The 17,860-nt window shown below is 36.2% G+C and overlaps 5 protein-coding genes and 1 non-coding gene across 9 annotated transcripts in view; 2 read left to right on the forward strand and 4 right to left on the reverse strand.

Annotated features, from left to right (window-relative positions):
- LOC104734392 (trihelix transcription factor PTL) lies at nucleotides 14-4,020 on the forward strand. 2 transcript variants are annotated; one of them, XM_019234967.1, is made up of 3 exons: nucleotides 14-540; nucleotides 1,599-2,024; nucleotides 2,883-4,020. In XM_019234967.1, exons 1-3 carry the CDS (start codon nucleotides 68-70, stop codon nucleotides 3,805-3,807), a joined length of 1,824 nt encoding a protein of 607 aa, XP_019090512.1. In that variant the 5' UTR covers nucleotides 14-67; the 3' UTR covers nucleotides 3,808-4,020. The 2 variants fall into 2 exon arrangements, with proteins under 2 accessions (XP_019090512.1, XP_010452263.1); XM_010453961.2 differs by having other exon boundaries at nucleotides 1,599-1,969; nucleotides 2,870-4,020.
- LOC104737820 (fructose-bisphosphate aldolase 4, cytosolic) lies at nucleotides 6,273-7,629 on the reverse strand. Its single transcript, XM_010458081.1, has 3 exons — nucleotides 7,353-7,629; nucleotides 7,022-7,249; nucleotides 6,273-6,922 (listed from the first exon to the last, which is right to left on the reverse strand). Exons 1-3 carry the CDS (start codon nucleotides 7,378-7,380, stop codon nucleotides 6,273-6,275), a joined length of 906 nt encoding a protein of 301 aa, XP_010456383.1. The 5' UTR covers nucleotides 7,381-7,629.
- On the reverse strand, nucleotides 8,000-10,206 carry LOC104734393 (PAN domain-containing protein At5g03700). 2 transcript variants are annotated; one of them, XM_019234947.1, is made up of 2 exons: nucleotides 9,851-10,206; nucleotides 8,000-9,479 (listed from the first exon to the last, which is right to left on the reverse strand). In XM_019234947.1, the coding sequence occupies exons 1-2, from the start codon at nucleotides 10,039-10,041 to the stop codon at nucleotides 8,213-8,215; spliced, it is 1,458 nt and encodes a 485-aa protein (XP_019090492.1). In that variant the 5' UTR covers nucleotides 10,042-10,206; the 3' UTR covers nucleotides 8,000-8,212. The 2 variants fall into 2 exon arrangements, with proteins under 2 accessions (XP_019090492.1, XP_010452264.1); XM_010453962.1 differs by lacking the exon at nucleotides 9,851-10,206 and having other exon boundaries at nucleotides 8,000-9,835.
- TRNAL-AAG lies at nucleotides 12,784-12,864 on the reverse strand. The gene has a single exon. It is a non-coding gene; the product is annotated as a tRNA-Leu (tRNA).
- On the forward strand, nucleotides 14,268-15,666 carry LOC104734396 (phytosulfokines 2-like). 2 transcript variants are annotated; one of them, XM_010453966.2, is made up of 3 exons: nucleotides 14,268-14,541; nucleotides 15,232-15,317; nucleotides 15,434-15,621. In XM_010453966.2, the coding sequence occupies exons 1-3, from the start codon at nucleotides 14,433-14,435 to the stop codon at nucleotides 15,542-15,544; spliced, it is 306 nt and encodes a 101-aa protein (XP_010452268.1). In that variant the 5' UTR covers nucleotides 14,268-14,432; the 3' UTR covers nucleotides 15,545-15,621. The 2 variants fall into 2 exon arrangements, with proteins under 2 accessions (XP_010452268.1, XP_010452267.1); XM_010453965.2 differs by having other exon boundaries at nucleotides 14,269-14,541; nucleotides 15,229-15,317; nucleotides 15,434-15,666.
- Nucleotides 16,662-17,860, reverse strand: part of LOC104734394 (heat stress transcription factor A-3) — a 6,694-nt gene continuing 5,495 nt past the window's right edge. Inside the window, exon 3 of the mRNA XM_019234439.1 lies at nucleotides 16,662-17,567. Within this exon, the coding sequence (XP_019089984.1) occupies nucleotides 16,662-17,567 (906 nt within the window). The remainder of the gene's footprint in view (nucleotides 17,568-17,860) is intronic.

A 17,860-nucleotide genomic window follows, 5' to 3' on the forward strand; every position in this document is an offset into this window, starting at 1 on the left:
TTTTTTTTTTTTTTTTTTTTTTTTCTCTCCCTTCACTATCGATTGCTGAAGTATAAATCTGAAAGAAATGGATCAAGATCAGCATCCTCAGTACGGTATACCGGAGCTCCGACAGCTCATGAAAGGCGGAGGGAGGACGACGACGACATCACCGTCTACTTCTTCTCATTTTCCCTCTGATTTCTTCGGCTTTAACCTCGCTCCGGCGCTGCCGCAACAACCGCACCGTCTTCACCAGTTCACTACTGATCAAGAGATGGGTTTCTTGCCACGTGGCATACATGGACTGGGTGGTGGAGGTTCCTCGACGGCTGGAAACAACAGTAACTTGAACGCGAGTACTAGTGGTGGTGGTGGTGGAGTTGGGTTTAGTGGGTTTCTAGATGGTGGGGGTTTCGGCGGTGGAGTAGGAGGAGACGGCGGAGGAACTGGAAGGTGGCCAAGACAAGAAACCCTAACTCTGTTGGAGATTAGATCTCGTCTTGATCATAAATTCAAAGAAGCTAATCAAAAAGGACCTCTCTGGGATGAAGTTTCTAGGTTTGCTTCACTTATCTTTTCTCGATTTTACCCTAATTTCTCTCTCTCTTCATTTTTTTATTTTATTTATTTTTGGTAACTTTTTCTTAAACATACTTCTACATATTTCTGAAAAAATGTTTCCTAGTTTAATAGTTGATCAATTACAAGAAATTAATTTCCAATTGAGGAAATTAATAACATTTGCTACTTATAAACATTAAACAGTTTCAATCTTCTTTATATATAAAATAAATAAATTTAAAAAAAAAAGGTTCAAACGTTGAGTATATATTTTGTGTTGTTGTTGTGGGTTTTCTTTCGGATTTGAAAAGATTTGACCTTTCATACGCTTTCTTGTTAAAAATTACGACCTTTCCAGTGAAAATCCCGAAGACAAATTTAATCTCTCTCTTTTTTTAATGTTTATTCTTGCATTAATAACAAGAAAGAATGTGACCTCAACACTTCCCTTGGGTTCCTCAATTTCAACTTACTTTTTCAGAAGATCAATATAAATATATACGTATATACATTCCCACGTATATTACACAGACACACATATTGATGTGTAACTATAGAGTGGTCAGTTTCAAACAATTTCTTTAGAGGTTGTTTTGTTTTGGTCAAGAGAATGACCAGACCTTGGCAGTTTCAGTTAAGACACTATCAGGTGCTTTAAAAACCCAAAAGGGTAAAACATAAACAAGAGTAAGACAAAAAGATTTATTATCTTCTTTGACTTTGATTTTAGTTTTCTTCTTTTTTTTACTGATAACTTCTGATTCATCTTTCTTAGCTTCTGAAGATATGTACCCTCCTCTTTTGTGTAACTGAGCATAGAAACATGTTATTGTGGTAAACTATTAGTTCACTATTCTTGGTCCGAAAGTTAACAAGTGTATGTTAAAAGAAGACAAACTTTATGTGTCACTATCTAATCTAATATATGCATAAAAATGAATATATGAATATCTTATGAATAGTCAATGATTCTTGCTAGTTTCAAGATTAGGGCACTGCTCCGAATTCAATCAAGCTAATTATTTTTCTCATTCGTATTTTTTTAATATAAATAGGATCATGTCCGAGGAACATGGATACCAAAGGAGTGGAAAGAAGTGCAGAGAGAAGTTTGAGAATCTTTACAAATACTATAGGAAGACTAAAGAAGGGAAAGCCGGAAGACAAGACGGAAAACATTACAGATTTTTCCGGCAGCTTGAAGCGCTCTACGGCGATTCCAACAACTTGGTTTCTTGTCCCAATCATAACACGCAGTTCATGAGCAGTGCTATTCATGGTTTCCACACTCAAAACCCTCTGAACGTTACTACAACAACGTCGAACATTCACAACGTTGATAGTGTTCATGGCTTTCATCAAAGCCTTAGTCTTTCTAACAACTACAACTCCTCTGAGCTGGAGCTTATGACTTCTTCGTCGGAAGGTAATGATTCTAGTAGTAGAAGGAAAACGAGGAATTGGAAAGGGAAGATCAAGGAGTTCATTGATGCGAACATGAAAAGGCTGATAGAGAGGCAAGATGTTTGGCTTGAAAAGTTGACAAAGGTTATTGAAGATAAAGAGGAACAACGGATGATGAAAGAAGAGGAATGGAGGAAGACTGAAGCTGCACGGATTGATAAAGAGCATTTGTTTTGGGCTAAAGAGAGGGCACGAATGGAAGCTAGGGATGTAGCAGTGATTGAGGCGTTGCAATACTTGACAGGAAAGCCATTGATAAAGCCGCTATGTTCGTCTCCGGAAGAGAGGATTAATGGTAATAATGAGATCCGAAACAATAGTGAGAATCAGAATGAGAATGGAAGCGATCAAACAATGACTAACAATGTTACTGTTAAAGGAAGTGGTAGCTGCTGGGATGAGCAAGAGATTATAAAGCTTATGGAGATAAGAACGAGCATGGACTCGGCATTTCAAGAGATATTGGGAGGGTGCTCGGATGAATTTCTATGGGAAGAGATTGCAGCGAAGTTAGTTCAGTTAGGGTTTGATCAGAGAAGTGCCTTATTATGCAAGGAAAAGTGGGAATGGATAAGCAATGGAATGAGGAAAGAAAAGAAGCAAATCAACAAGAAAAGGAAGGATAATTCGTCCAGCTGCGGTGTATACTATCCAAGAACCGAAGAAAATCCAATCNCCAATCATAACACGCAGTTCATGAGCAGTGCTATTCATGGTTTCCACACTCAAAACCCTCTGAACGTTACTACAACAACGTCGAACATTCACAACGTTGATAGTGTTCATGGCTTTCATCAAAGCCTTAGTCTTTCTAACAACTACAACTCCTCTGAGCTGGAGCTTATGACTTCTTCGTCGGAAGGTAATGATTCTAGTAGTAGAAGGAAAACGAGGAATTGGAAAGGGAAGATCAAGGAGTTCATTGATGCGAACATGAAAAGGCTGATAGAGAGGCAAGATGTTTGGCTTGAAAAGTTGACAAAGGTTATTGAAGATAAAGAGGAACAACGGATGATGAAAGAAGAGGAATGGAGGAAGACTGAAGCTGCACGGATTGATAAAGAGCATTTGTTTTGGGCTAAAGAGAGGGCGCGAATGGAAGCTAGGGATGTAGCAGTGATTGAGGCGTTGCAATACTTGACAGGAAAGCCATTGATAAAGCCGCTATGTTCGTCTCCGGAAGAGAGGATTAATGGTAATAATGAGATCCGAAACAATAGTGAGAATCAGAATGAGAATGGAAGCGATCAAACAATGACTAACAATGTTACTGTTAAAGGAAGTGGTAGCTGCTGGGATGAGCAAGAGATTATAAAGCTTATGGAGATTAGAACGAGCATGGACTCGGCATTTCAAGAGATATTGGGAGGGTGCTCGGATGAATTTCTATGGGAAGAGATTGCAGCGAAGTTAGTTCAGTTAGGGTTTGATCAGAGAAGTGCCTTATTATGCAAGGAAAAGTGGGAATGGATAAGCAATGGAATGAGGAAAGAAAAGAAGCAAATCAACAAGAAAAGGAAGGATAATTCGTCCAGCTGCGGTGTATACTATCCAAGAACCGAAGAAAATCCAATCTACAACAATCAAGAAAGCGGATATAATGATAATGATCAGCATCAGATGAACGAACAAGGCAATGTAGGTTCTTCAACATCAAACGCAAACGCAAACGTAACCACTGGAAATCCGAGCGGCGCAATGGCAGCTAGTACAAACTGCTTCCCGTTCTTCATGGGAGATGGAGATCAGAATTTGTGGGAAAGTTATGGTTTGAGGCTCAGTAAAGGAGAGAATCAGTAAGTAATGTGTCTCAATGAAGAAGAAGAAGAAGGTAATCATTTGGTTAGCTAATTCTTTTGAGTTAGCTATATATGAGATAAACCTTGACTTAGCTATTATATGTCACATGATGCTTAGAATTATAAATGGAATATTTGTTGGGGCTTAACGAATTTATATCAGCATGTATAAGATGAATTGTCTAAGAATTAAATCAAATTAGGCTTTAACCAACGGTTATATACTATGTTTAATTTGCATGTGTTTATTTTGTAAGACTTTTTATATCAATCTTTCTCTAAATATTGAATTTTGATCCCAATTACTATTTTGTTGACCCAGAAAAAACGAGCATACGTATTTTTGCACTTCCATATGCTAATTAAAAGATCGGTACTCATAAAAATCAACTTTTATAAGAGAATTAATTTTCTGCATCCGAAGGTGTAGACACGCAAAACCAGACAAGACATGTCATAGGATAACAAAAAAAAAAATCAGATCATCATGCATGTCATTCTTAAGCAACTCAACATTTAAACATAATTCTTTTTTACCTTTAAATATGATTTTTGATGACAAAAAAAAAAGAAGATATTTATCATAGTTTTAATGTGAACATGACATTTTCCCTCGACCCTTGAATGTAACCAAAATTTCCGGGGGGTTAAATTAATAATACTTTGATGATTTATAGGAAAGGAATTGACTACACTGAGCCTATATAGACTTCTATATTTTTCTTTGGCAGAAATGAATAGATTCGAGAGACAGTAGCATATGAACCAAACGGTTCTTGTCCATTGGCACGCAACAGTTTTAACAAGTTTTCTTTAGTTTTTTTTTTTTTGAAGGGTTTCTTCTGGAGGATTAGCTCACATAATAGGGTTTTATTAGTTTTCATTAGGAATTAGTAGGAACTTGAAAAATCTAATTTCCCTAGTTTTTTTAGAAAATTCATTTCTTTTTTTGTATCGAAGATTCATTTTGAAATTATTAAATGGGTAATAAAATGGATTCAAAAGAATAAAACACAACTACTTTAAAAACTATTAAATTTATGACGTAAATCAAACATATATTTCTTCTTCTATTCGGTTTCTGAACCAACTTTTCTGGCATGGAAGGTTCATATTCATAACATTTTGAATGGATCAAACACCTCTCGCCTGAATTATTTATTTGATTGTTGTAAACCGTGAAACTTGTTTGAACTTAATTTGGTCTTGAAGACTCAACCTATCTAATTAATGTATGTACATAAATGGAGATACAAAGAAAACATACATAGAAGGCTAGAGCTGTAAATTTGGGGTAATCCTAGAGAGAGAAAGAGATGGAGAGTTATGTAGATGGAGACAGAGAGTAAGAGTAGTGAAGTAAGCTCTGGTCGATTCAGTGTGTTAATGGTCAGAGAGAAAGTAACCATTTGCCTTTATCTCTCTCTCCATGATCTCTTCTTCTCCTTTTTGTCCCTATTCCCTATAGAGACAGTGAGACACGAGCACGAGTCAATACAATCCTTCGTACTTACACATTATTGATAACGTTGATTAATTCTGAATTGTCTCTATTCTCATTTAAGTGCTTGTTCGTTTTATGGGTTCCACACAAGACCAGTCCTACTTCTAGAGCTTGATGATTCTTCTTGTCAAACTTTATTAACTGTTTTTATAATTTGGATATAGTTTGTTGCTATATTGTGGAAATTTAGAGAACTTTTTAAGTTCCAATATTTACTCTTTAAAGCAAACAATTTATCTAGAAAACTCAATCTATTTAAAGGAACTAACCACAAAATCCTTGAAACGTTTAAATACTCTCTCAATTTTCCCTTATTTTGATGTTTTAGAAGCTTTCACATATGCTAATAAAACCTTCAGAATTTTATAAGAAATCCTTTTAATTTATCACTTGTAAAAAAATATTCTGCAATTACAAAAAAGTAACCCATACAAAGAAGATTGTGGTGAATATAAGACGACTGAACATGTTTATATTATTCATCACTAAAGATTTCAAACTGTTTTCATGACCCTATTTTTATGTTCAGTCACTGCCATTGTCTCTCTATTCTGTCCACCCTACGACTAGACACATCATCACCTCATTATATGATTTTATTATTTTTTAATTTTCCACTCATATTCAATCTTCAAAATTCTTCTTTCTTTGGATTTTTGAGTATTTAGTGATTTCTAGTTTTTTCTGGATAAGATATGTGACTGAATGTAGCCAGAACAAACAAAGTCATACTTTTGTCAACGTAGTTATCAGATAGTTCACGTCTATAGAACTAGTAGCCACAAAACCCACAACTTTTAGTGACAGCTACGATATAATCTTTCCTTTTTGATTTTCGTTGCAAATTTAATATTCAGGCAAAAAAAGTTAACAGAACATAATACGTCTGTAGACTTTTTTTTTATTAGATGTCAACATCCTTTTTGGAATAATTACAACCATTCCCTACGAGAAGGGTTTTATCATAAATACTTTACATATTGCAGGCTNAAGCTCCATGGTTTCTTACCTTTGAGCTGATTAATAGCGTTTAAATTCACAGTTGCTTCTTCCTCACTCTGTCCACCAGACAAGAACACAACAGCCGGAACCGCTGCAGGAACCGTCCTTTGTAAAGCACGAACCGTATGCGCGGCGATCACTTCAGGTTTAACCTTGGAGCCACTGTCAGAACCTGGAGTAACCATGTTTGGTTTCAAGAGAGTTCCTTCCAAGATCACATGGTGATCACTAAGAGCCTTGTAACAAGCCGCAAGGACTCGTTCCGTAACAGAAGCACATTTCTCAATATCATGAGATCCATCAACAAGAATCTCTGGTTCAACAATAGGGACAAGACCGTTCTCTTGGCAAATAACTGCGTATCTAGCTAAACCGTAAGCATTCTCATGGATAGCTAACTCAGAAGGCTCTTCCTTTCCGATTTTGAGAACAGCACGCCACTTAGCGAAACGTGCACCAGCTTCATAGTATTTCTTGCAACGGTCACCAAGCCCGTCAAGACCAATGGTTGTGGTTTCACCATTAGTACCAGCTAGCTCAACGGTTCCCTTATCGACTTTGATACCTGGAAGCACTCCAGCTTCCTTCATCACATCAACAAACAGTTTCCCTATATAGCAAAAATCAACAAAACACCAACCAATGATATATATTTAGAATCAAGAAAACGAATGTGAAAGTGTTTTGTGAGGTTTTTGAATTTTAAAACCTGAAGCAGTTTTTTGGTAGAGTGTTTCCTCGAAGAGGATGATACCACTGATGTATTGGAGAGCTCCAGGAGTAGTGAACAAGAGCTCACGAAGAGCACGTCTGTTTGATTCAACGTTCTCGACGTTAATGCTTACGAAACGTTTTCCGATTGTTCCAGTGGATTCATCAGCAGCGAGAATACCTTTTCCTGGAGTACCGATGTAAGCGGCATTGGCGATGAGCTCATCTGTAAAGATCGACAAACACGAAGAGATATATTCAGCTTTAACATCGACGTAGGACTGAATATATCAAATTACAAACAACAACGAGGCGGTGGTGAGATTTACCGGCGAATTTGGATTTGAAGCACGACATTTGTGTGTAAAAAGAGGCGACTGCGAAGGAGAAGAGTTTCGAATGGGAACGGGTTTTTTTTATGTAATGTATGAAATTGGGGAGAATGGGCCTTTAAAAGGCCGAGTTAGAGACGGATACGGCGATAAATAAGGAGTCATACAAGCGGCCCATATAAATTCTCGCTTTTTTCGCTAACTGCAACCAACCAATAGAAATTGTCGCAATTTTTTCGAAAGATCCGTTCCTTTGTTACACATTCAAACCTTTCTATTTTTAGTGTTCTTCAAATAATGTCAATTTTGGATTAGAGAGAGGATAAAATCCGTGAAATAGAGGTATAAATACCAGGCGTTATTTTTAAAAAAATGGTCGACATGATAAAACGGGATAAAGTCTGTTGGTTGTGCCCGTGAACTTAGCACTACAGGCTGCTGCTGACCAGATTTATTTTTTTACAAAGTAACAATATAGAATTAGATGTATTATAAAATAACGACGATTTGGATAGTGGAAATCTCAAAACATGTGGGCCTTTTTGTCAAAGTCCACCATCCACACTTGTTAGCGTCACCCGTGACGCCAATTGCTCATTTTCCATTATTTATGCCATTTCACCTTTTGTGACAAAAAAAAAAAAAATCGAATAATATGACAAAAATGCTTAACCATATCATATATCTTCGTAATTAACAAGTCTTGTTAGGTAAAAAAAGATTCATCAACAAGATAATGGTCAAATTGCAAAAAGATGTTAATTTTAATACTCTATGAGTAAAAATTAATACATACCTCTTCTAATAAAAATTATGAGAAAAAAAAAAAAAAACTAGAAAACTTTATCATATTCATATCATCTCCGACTCATTTCAACGGAACTAAAACTATCCGACCCGAGATTTTTATACGGGCCGGGTGATAACCCACCATCTTCTTCTAGTACTCGTTTCTCTCTACTCCAATTCCTAAACCCAACGTAAACCATCGCCACCATTAAAACCAACGCAATCACAGCTAGCAATGACATCCCAACCGTTAATCCAACACGACTCTTTTTCTTCCCTACACCTTCGCGTATCTTAAAATAACCCAGTTTACTCGGATCCGCAACGCCCAACATCGTCCGGATCGGGTAATTAACCAAATAACAAAACCCGGAACCGTTATTATAAACCGCCCCGAAACATTTGCAATCCCCAACACACATCTCCTCACACTCTCCCAAAGACGACGTCGTTTTATGATCCATCAGCTCCTTAAACGGCACTTCAACGCCGCCACGTCTCACCACTTTAAACTCCGTCGTCTTGCCGCAAAAATCAACCGGCGCCGACGACGCGTGATTACACTCTCCGATCACGGTAGCGTTATCGATACACGAACAACCCGATCCAGGGGTACATAGACTGTACGGACCACACGGATTTGGGAGATCGCAAGTTTCGCGGATCGCTTCGTAGTTCAAAGCCCAGTGAGATCCGTCCCAGAGGTATCCCCGGAGATTCCCGTCAGATTCTAATTGGAGAATCAGTAAACCGTTAACCGGTCTTTGAAAGCTATTGAACGCCTCAACATCGATTGGTATTATATTTCCGGTTTGGTACATACCGAGATAACCGTTCGGGTTAATCCGAGCTAGAATTGGACCGGCTCCGTCTTTGATTTTGGCTTTGGCTTGAAGAGCACTGTGTTTCCAGTAGAACTGTTGAGAATCATCATCGCTCACTTTAGCGTATAAACCGATGAAATCGCTACCTAACCGCATAGAATACAAACCGTTGGGCGAAACCAAAGCCATGGCAGATGTGAAATTCTGGTTCTCTACGAGGGTATTTCCGGGATAATCAAAACTCTCCCACTCGACCAACGACGACGTTTTCGCCACTTGGAGATTCGAGTCGTTACGGAGGATCAGACGGTCTCCGTTAGTGTTAGTTGACCATTCTAACCTCGAAGAAGGATCGGAAATTACGAGGCTGCCATTGAAGAAGAGCCTCGTTTTATGCGACCAGCTCGCTGAACGGGTCGGGTCGAGAACCCAGAGAGGATCCGTTAAGTTCGGGTGGGTTACAGCGAGGGAGAGGCGTGACCCGTTTACACGTAAGAACCCGAATGAAAAGTTCCCGTTCGGGTCAGTGAGGACAGGCTGAAACGAGTCGATGGACGGATCCGGGTTAGCTTCAAAGCCTTTTAACAGCTCCAAAACCGGTTCGACCGCGTTGACTCGTTGCCATGTATGAGAAGAAGAAACCAAGAAAACGAACGACAAGAGTAAAACACGAGTGAAAGAGTTTAAACACAAACCTTCCATTTTTGGAAACTTGAATAAAAGAGAAAGAGAGAGAGAGAAGAAAGAGATTGTGATGTTTTTTATTCGTTCATGCAGAGAGACTCCATTGCATCATATACTTGAGTGTGTATAATATATATAGAGACGTAAAATATGAATAAAATGATAAAATATGTATTGCCGGTACTAGAATATGTTAANCTCCCGTTCGGGTCAGTGAGGAGAGGCTGGAACAAGTCGATGGACGGGTCCGGTTTAGCTTCAAAGCCTTTTACCAGCTCTAAAACCGGTTCGACCGCGTTGACTCGTTGCCATGTATGAGAAGAAGAAACCAAGAAAACGAACGACAAGAGTAAAACACGAGTGAAAGAGTTTAAATACAAACCTTCCATTTTTGGAAACTTGAATCAAATATAAAGAAAGAGAGACAGAGAGAAGAAAGAGAGATTGTGATGTTTTTTATTCGTTCATACAGAGAGACTCCATTGCATCATATACTTGAGTGTGTGTAATGTATAATATATATAGAGACGTAAAATATGAATAAAATGATTAAATATGTTGTGCCGGTTCTAGAATATGTTAATTTGGAAAAGAGAAAAAAAGAGAGAAAGAAATAAAACAATAATAAACGGCGTCGATGTCGTGGGGGCTGAAATTAAATATTTGGAGTCGCGATTTGAGAAAGATATGGTTTTCTGGTGGGATAAATTGTAATCATATCAAGCCATTAACCATTCATTACTCGCTACTCGCTAGCTAGGCGCAAATGGACCAGTTGTATATAATATGCGCTAAACCAGATTGTTTACACTTAAATTATTTGAGTAAAGACAAATTATTGCACGCACTAAGCATGTGTCAGTGTCAGTATGTGTGTGTATTCATAATACAGTATAAATGTAAATCTATGTATGTGTAATGTGTTAATTTCGTATGTTCTTCCAATGTGTTTGTGTGTTTTCCTTCTCGAGTATGGGAATGTTTTAACTGTATTTTGTTCGTGTCAATATTATTTACAAGCGAGAGAAATCATCCCTAATAGACTAATACAAGTGCATATTTTGTTATTTAATCGATTTATTTTGTGAGGATCTATTGATTTAAAATGATGTACACCAAATATATGTAGAAAACTCTTAAAACGCGAAAACCCAAAAGATATATATAGTCACTACTTAGTTCAAGCACAAACTATCTGTTTAGGCGTAAAAGATCTTTAATACTATAAACTTAAACGGGGTTTGTGCTAATGAGCTAGCTCGTGCTAATAAATTATATAAAATCAGTGTTACACATGATTATGGAAAATGGGCAAAATCTAACGTATATGGATTGGAAGTATCTCTTTGAAATAAGAAGGTTTTGAATATGACTGGTTTTGAGAGTGTGTACGTGGGGGATGCAAATGCTCAGGATCTCCGAAATTTGTTAATATGGATAGCCAGATAGTTTCCAAGTATGCATTAAGAGTTTAGACATCAAATAAGATCATCCATAAAGAAGAAAAAAGGAATGTATTAAATCTTATAATTTATAAGAAAAAGGACTACGAACCGAGTTAAAGTGATTAGTGAGAAAAACACACAAAAAAGGGTTTTGCTTTTGCATACTTTTAGTAGTTTATAATTTTTTAAAAATATATATTTACTTTTATATTAAAATGATTTGAATTTAGGCATAAAGCTCCTTATGCGATCAAAGCCATATACACAAAGCTTCTTCACAAATAAAAAGGGAAAATCTAGAAGGTTAGGTGTTAATAAAATGAAATGAAATTATTATTATTGTATAACGATGAAGTTTACGACAAAAGTTGCACCAAATCTCTAAGGTCAAAAGACTCAAGCTCGTCATCTGTTTATGTCAGGTCATTAAATCTCTAGATGATTCAACATGCAATCTTATTTACACCGCCAAAAAACTCGAGTGACCGTGGTGGTGTATACATCCATGATCCATGGTATATAACATTCATATGAATTCATCAGTTATTGATTTGTTGATATTTTATATCTTATTGTATGATTTTTTTTTTTTTTTGGATTCGTATCCAATGAAAGTTCAAACTAACTTATTTCACAATGACGGGTGAGTTAATTTATCTAAGTCACATAGGTTGACTATGTAAAAAGGAGTCATTAAATGTGAGGAGTTGACATACTGGCTGGCGGGAGGATATGTATGAATGTATCGTAATCGTAACTAAACGCATCGAAAGTCTCACCAATTCGGATTTTGACTTAATAGTCTCTATTTCTTGAATTAAAAAAAAAAAAAAAACTTTTCTCTTTTTTTTTTTCGTTGGGATCGATTTATTTATTTTATTTGGTGTTGACATCATTTAAGTTCAACCATACAACAACTCTTTTGTTCCCTTCGTACTCCCTCTAAAAGATCCAAGTTTTTCTTACCAAACCTAATCTTTCTATCTAGATTAATGAATGTTTCTATCTGTGTACGCTGTAAGCAAAATGTTTGTACTCTTTTGTGTTCATTACAGATTTTGTTTCCATCTTTTTACCTTTTCTTACAGTAATTTATAGTATTCAACAATTCTGGTTCAAACTTCTTGACTTCTGAATTGTGTTTGCAAAGTCAAATATAGTTTATTACTGATATAAATCATATTATATGATTGTTCCCATTACTATGTATCACTTAATTTAATCCCCATCACTGTTTAAGCTTTTTTTACGGGAGAACCCCTAAATAAACATGCAATTTTCACATTAGAAAAAACTATTTAGCTACGACTATGACTACCTTCATATTAGTTTTTCCAGGTAATTTCATTAGAAAATTTGTTGACATTTCCATGAAGAGCTCAAGTTTTTCCTACTAGCTTTGAGAAATTTTTTTAAATAGGATCGATCGACTGGACTAATCAACCCATACCAAACAAGTCACATGATTCACATCTATTAAGTTATTCATAAGTCTTCTAGTTTCTGATGTCGAATATTTCGTAGTATTCTGTCGAAGTGGGTGGGCTGCACGAAAGGTGCCTACTGTTTGTTTTTAATTCATTATAACAATATGGCCTGCTAGATTCACCTGGCAACAATATGTAATTGATGGGCCGAAACTGAATAGGCCTACTAAGATGGAGAGAAAAAAAAAAAAAAAGGAAATGTTGACAGTGGGATTTGAACCCACGCCCTTTCGGACCAGAACCTTAATCTGGCGCCTTAGACCAACTCGGCCATATCAACTTATTGACATTAGCAATTTGACACATTTATATAAACATAATATAGTATAGGGGGAAATCTAGTAATATATTTTTCTAAATGAATCATCGACAGAAAAATCACATGAAAATCCATTTTATTTTGTTTAAAGTCGAATTAATTTACAGTATCGTAGACCTAATTAATAATATATATGTAGCAAAACCCAATTAATGATCAGATTAGACGGATTTACAAAAATTGCATGTGTGAATTATTAAAGCATGAATTAGTGATAAGGACTACCACCAAAACTCGAAAGAAAGTCTCGAGGGTCTCTTTTCTTGTCTCTGCTTCATCTCAATTGGTACTATAATGAATGGACACAATACAGTTCTCTTATCTAACGCTAAAAAGATACGCATAATTTTATTAGTTTCTCGAATGTGTCGGCTTACCGCAAAAATAGTAATATGATAATGACTCCCAACAAGTAATCAAATTAGGCTCGTGTCGTGATGATCCCTTCTCTTTCCAAGTTTCTTGTCATACATAAATCGAATTAGTCAAAGATAGATCCAAATCCCTAAATGATTGTGACACGCCATATCATTTACCAGCGCGCGGCTTAATATTTTCCAAGGATTTAAGGTTTCCATTTCCTTAATAACATAGGTGATATTCATTCTAATAATATCCTTGTTAAATTCCCTCTTCGAAATCATCAACGTCAAACGAAGATTCATGCATGCATGATTTACATTTGTATTTTCAAATTGAGTTGTTTTATTGTTACTTACTTAGCTCCTCTACGTCGATTTCCACAACTTAGTGGATGTAGATGAAACTGTTAAATGTGAATGTAATCTAGTCCGAGGAAAAAAGGTTAACATTTACTGTATTATATAGTAACAGAGATAATAGGAAACAACGGATATGAATAATAATAGAGTAGTAATTTTGTGTAACGCCAAAAGAGAGTGCGTACGTTTTGCTTTTGTCATTACATTACACAACCAACGAGGAGGAATCTTTATCTCTCGTGGTGGGGGATATCGCCACTGTGTTGTGTCAACCAAAAAAAAACTACTACTGTATTATGTTAATAGCAGAACTAAATTAAGAATTTAATGTTATAAAATAACATTTGTATTGTTCGGAAGAGGTGAAAACTCATAAATTGGTTTAACTTATAACACTCGTGATTTTAATTGTCTACTTGTTTCGACTAATTTTCGGGTAAATACAGACTATACAGTAGGAGAAGATTCATAAAAAGGTTTTACTTATATAACTCTTAAGATAAACCAAATGTTTATACAACTTACCTAGTAAGTAAATGAGTGTGTAAATAGTTGTCGTCTAGTTGTTTTGTCTGATACTCTTTGGTTGATTGAAGTTACGTATACTAGCTCCTCGCAAAATGAAGGTTGGAAAAAAAAAAGAAGAGAGGATCCACTCCAAAACACACTATAAAATATGGGCATAAACGTAAATAAGTATATGTAACCGACCATGTGAGAGATATAGACATATATAAAAACTTTTGACTTCTTCTTCTTCTTCTTCATGTTTGTAGTCCTCAAAAAGTCTCTGAAACAAAAAAGAAAATGGAAAAGAAACTTGGGATTATGTTTTTCCTTTTTGCTGTTCTTCTTATTCTTCAGTTCTCTGAGCTTCGTGCGGCTCATCAACGTTCTTTGCAAGGGGATAACGAAGGTATATACGTATATACTAGCTACTCTAATATATACCTTTTTTTTTTTGAACAAAATTCTACTCTAATATATACCATGTGATAGACCCATGCATTCAGCATCATGCATGTATATATATGTATTACCTATATAAACTTGTATATTAAAAAGTATTTTTTAAGAAACTTTTGTTTGAGCTTTGGCAAAACTTGATTGCCGGAAACAATCGGAACTCTTTTATTTTATTAAGTATAGAATCACAATTTTCCCTTATAATATAATTCTCTTGTGGATCATTTAGAGGTTTTTCTATATTATTATTTCTAATTATCATTTAGAGTTTTAGATATTGAATATTTTAAAGATTTCCATGTGATCCGAGATTGTTCCTCAAGTTAGATAAAAAAAAAAAAATCAAACCACCAATTAAATGTATGAAAACTATATATGTGATTAATGTAAAGCCTTTCAATGACCCATAATTCAAATCTAGCATGAAATATTAGGTTCCGATCACTTGCGCCGTAGGAACCTTGGGACCATATTTGGTTATAGTCGTCTTAATCTTATTATAGATCCTCAATGAGTGACAAAAAGGAGAGATCTTTAAATCTACTGTATGTTATTGTTAAAAATCTGCTGAACTATTTCTCTCTCACCAATTTTTACATTCTTTTTTCTTTCACATTTTCTATTACGTCAAAAAAAGAAGAAGAAAGAAACAAGAATAATAATTGGGTTTGGGCTAAGGCTAAACAAGCAGATAAGGCTTCTGAGATGGCCCAAGAATTATCGCAGGTAAGTTAATTTTTTTTTTTTTTTTTGGTCGGATGGTAAGTTAATTTTTTTAGCCGACCTTATAATATATTCGTAAATTAAATTTTGTATATTCTCCTGAATATCTTGGTTCAAAGCTGATGGGTGAAGAGAAGTGTGAGGAAAGGGATGAAGAGTATACGAAGAGAAGGATGATCACTGAATCTCACTTGGACTACATCTACACTCAAAGCCACCACAAGCCTTAACCATCCGCCCACCTCTTTATTTATTTATATTTATCATTATTGTTATGTGAAACTTAAAATAAAGTTTAGTCTGGAAACACGAGTAAATAAAAAATTATAAAATAATAATTTGTATTGTGGCAGCAAAATATAAATGCAGAAAATAAAAATAAAAGATGTGTTTCCATTTTTTTTTCTTTACATATAAAGGGTTTGAGGCATAAGGTACCATGGGAAAGTAGTTCTTGTCACTCGAGCGCATGATGAACGCTACAGTTTCATTCTGTGGGTTCTAGAGGACACCAAGAGACAAGATTGATCGACACAACGCCTATCTTTTTCTCTAAATAGTACTGTGAGAAAACGCCACCCCGGTTTGAAAGTGTTGGGCGTTTCTGGGATGGGAGAGTTTTGTCTTTGCACCCATCCAGTTTAAACAGTTGTATGTTTACTTTGTGGATCACAAAAGCAACCGCGTTAGAAGTGTTGAGCTGCTACCAAACACCAAGCATACGTTTGGAGATTTTTATACAACATTTACTTTCTTACATCACGTAGAAAGTCTTATGTTTATTTAGAGATGGAGAGAGAGAGAGAGAGAGAGAGAGAGAGAGAGAGAGAGAGAGAGAGAGTGTGAGAGACAGAGTAATGTAATCATATTGCTGCTTCTAAGCTTTTTGTTTTTTCAACTAGTTTGGTCTATAAGCTTTACTATATATGAGTCTTTGTTTTCACTTTTGAATCTTTTAATAAAAAAAGAAGAATATACGAAGAAGACAGAGAGAGAGGAAAGAGCTTTTGCATTCGTACCTGAGATATTCATGATTGTGGAGATTAAACCAGACAGCTTCAGAGAGAAGAACCCTCAAAGAAACATCGTTCCACTTCAGACCTGCAAACATTTGATTACTCCAGTAGAAAAAAAAAAAAAACCCCCAAAGATTAAGTCATTAAGAGAAAACATAGTTTTGTGTAATCCATAAAAAACAATGAGAAAAAACCTGGATTCTGAATAAGAGAGGCACAATCAAACTCATTATTATTATATGTATAAGAGTGCATCCAAAATGAATATTGAATTAATCGATAATAAACGGGTTTCGATCTGGTCTAAACTGTCTATATATATGAAAAGCTCTTAAGGATCATCCATTGGCGTATTATCATCATCACCAGTTGGCCAGTTGAATCCAGTCTCTGTGATTCCTGCAGCAAATTGTTCCCAGTAGACATCAGGCAAACCACCACCACTTGTTGTTTCTGCAACAGAACCAAACTCTGAGACATCATTATAGTCCATTGTGTTTCCCCATACATCGGTGTTGCTGAAAGCTGGTATTGTAGTATCAAAACCTATAGTCCATGTTGTCTCTTCTTGTTTGACAAGTCCGTCAGGGGATGGGAAGGTCATTAAGTAATCTGGTTCTGTCATCTCTTCTTCTGATGGATTCATCAAGTTCTTGCCTTTGGGATCAGCTCCTCCTACGCTTGAAGTCATCCCTTGTTGGTCAGAGAGTAGAGTGTTCTGAGCCTCTTCGTCATACATTAGCAATCTCTCCCAATCATCAGCTTCACACTTCACCATCTCCCCTGCTGTTGGAGAATCCTGAGGCTGCTTGATGAACTTCCTTGTCGCCTTTTCCAATCCGAGTGTTCCTTTTTCTCTTCTTTTGAGGTTCTTGAGGCGTTCCAAGAAACCCGGGTTCTGAAACAAGTTGGCCAAGAAAGAGAGCAACTGCTTCTGACGTTGCTCTGCAGCTTTCAGCCTCTGGTTCACAGAGTCCACGTGGCGAGCTGTGCCTCTGCTTTGCTGCTGAAGCTCAACCATTTCCTCCATCAATGCACGCCGCTCTTTCCTCAGCTTCTCGATCTCTCCTCCAACCTCAGTAGGTGACCCTTGGCTTTGGCTGTAGCTACTACTAGTGCAAGTTTGGTTAGATTGTGGTGATCGACGACGTTGAATGTTCTTGAGAAGATGCTTCTTGCCTCTAAGGAAAGCCTCGTTAGCGAATTCCCATTTGTCAGTATCAATCTTTCGAAATCCCTGGAAACATTTCCAACCCCCAAGAACAACTCAAAAAAAAAGCTCAAGAACAAAGTAAGAGAACAACCAGGATTTACGTCAAGGGTACACGAGCAGATGGTAAGCCAAATATCTTTATTGAAGATCAGTTTAAATCATAAGTTAGAAGATTCTTCTACCTTTAAGAGTGAAGAACATGTGAGTAAAACAGTCTTAAACAGTAGCGAACATTAACATAGAGAGGAAATAACAAAACATAACTACATTAGTAGAACAACAGGACACCACCATAATAATTATACAAAGAGTAGTAG

The sequence above is a fragment of the Camelina sativa genome, chromosome 13 (genome assembly GCF_000633955.1).
Source record: "Camelina sativa cultivar DH55 chromosome 13, Cs, whole genome shotgun sequence".
NCBI lineage: Eukaryota > Viridiplantae > Streptophyta > Magnoliopsida > Brassicales > Brassicaceae > Camelina > Camelina sativa.

Coding starts and splice junctions, on each gene's coding strand:
- LOC104734392 (XM_019234967.1), top strand. CDS start 68: ATGGATCAAGATCAGCATCCTCAGTACGGTATACCGGAGCTCCGACAG. Junction 541..1,598: donor CTCTGGGATGAAGTTTCTAG/GTTTGCTTCACT, acceptor TAATATAAATAG/GATCATGTCCGAGGAACATG. Junction 2,025..2,882: donor TGGAAAGGGAAGATCAAGGA/GTTCATTGATGC, acceptor TAATGATTCTAG/TAGTAGAAGGAAAACGAGGA.
- LOC104734393 (XM_019234947.1), bottom strand. CDS start 10,041: ATGGAAGGTTTGTATTTAAACTCTTTCACTCGTGTTTTACTCTTGTCG.
- LOC104734396 (XM_010453965.2), top strand. CDS start 14,433: ATGGAAAAGAAACTTGGGATTATGTTTTTCCTTTTTGCTGTTCTTCTT. Junction 14,542..15,228: donor TTTGCAAGGGGATAACGAAG/GTATATACGTAT, acceptor CGTCAAAAAAAG/AAGAAGAAAGAAACAAGAAT. Junction 15,318..15,433: donor TGGCCCAAGAATTATCGCAG/GTAAGTTAATTT, acceptor CTTGGTTCAAAG/CTGATGGGTGAAGAGAAGTG.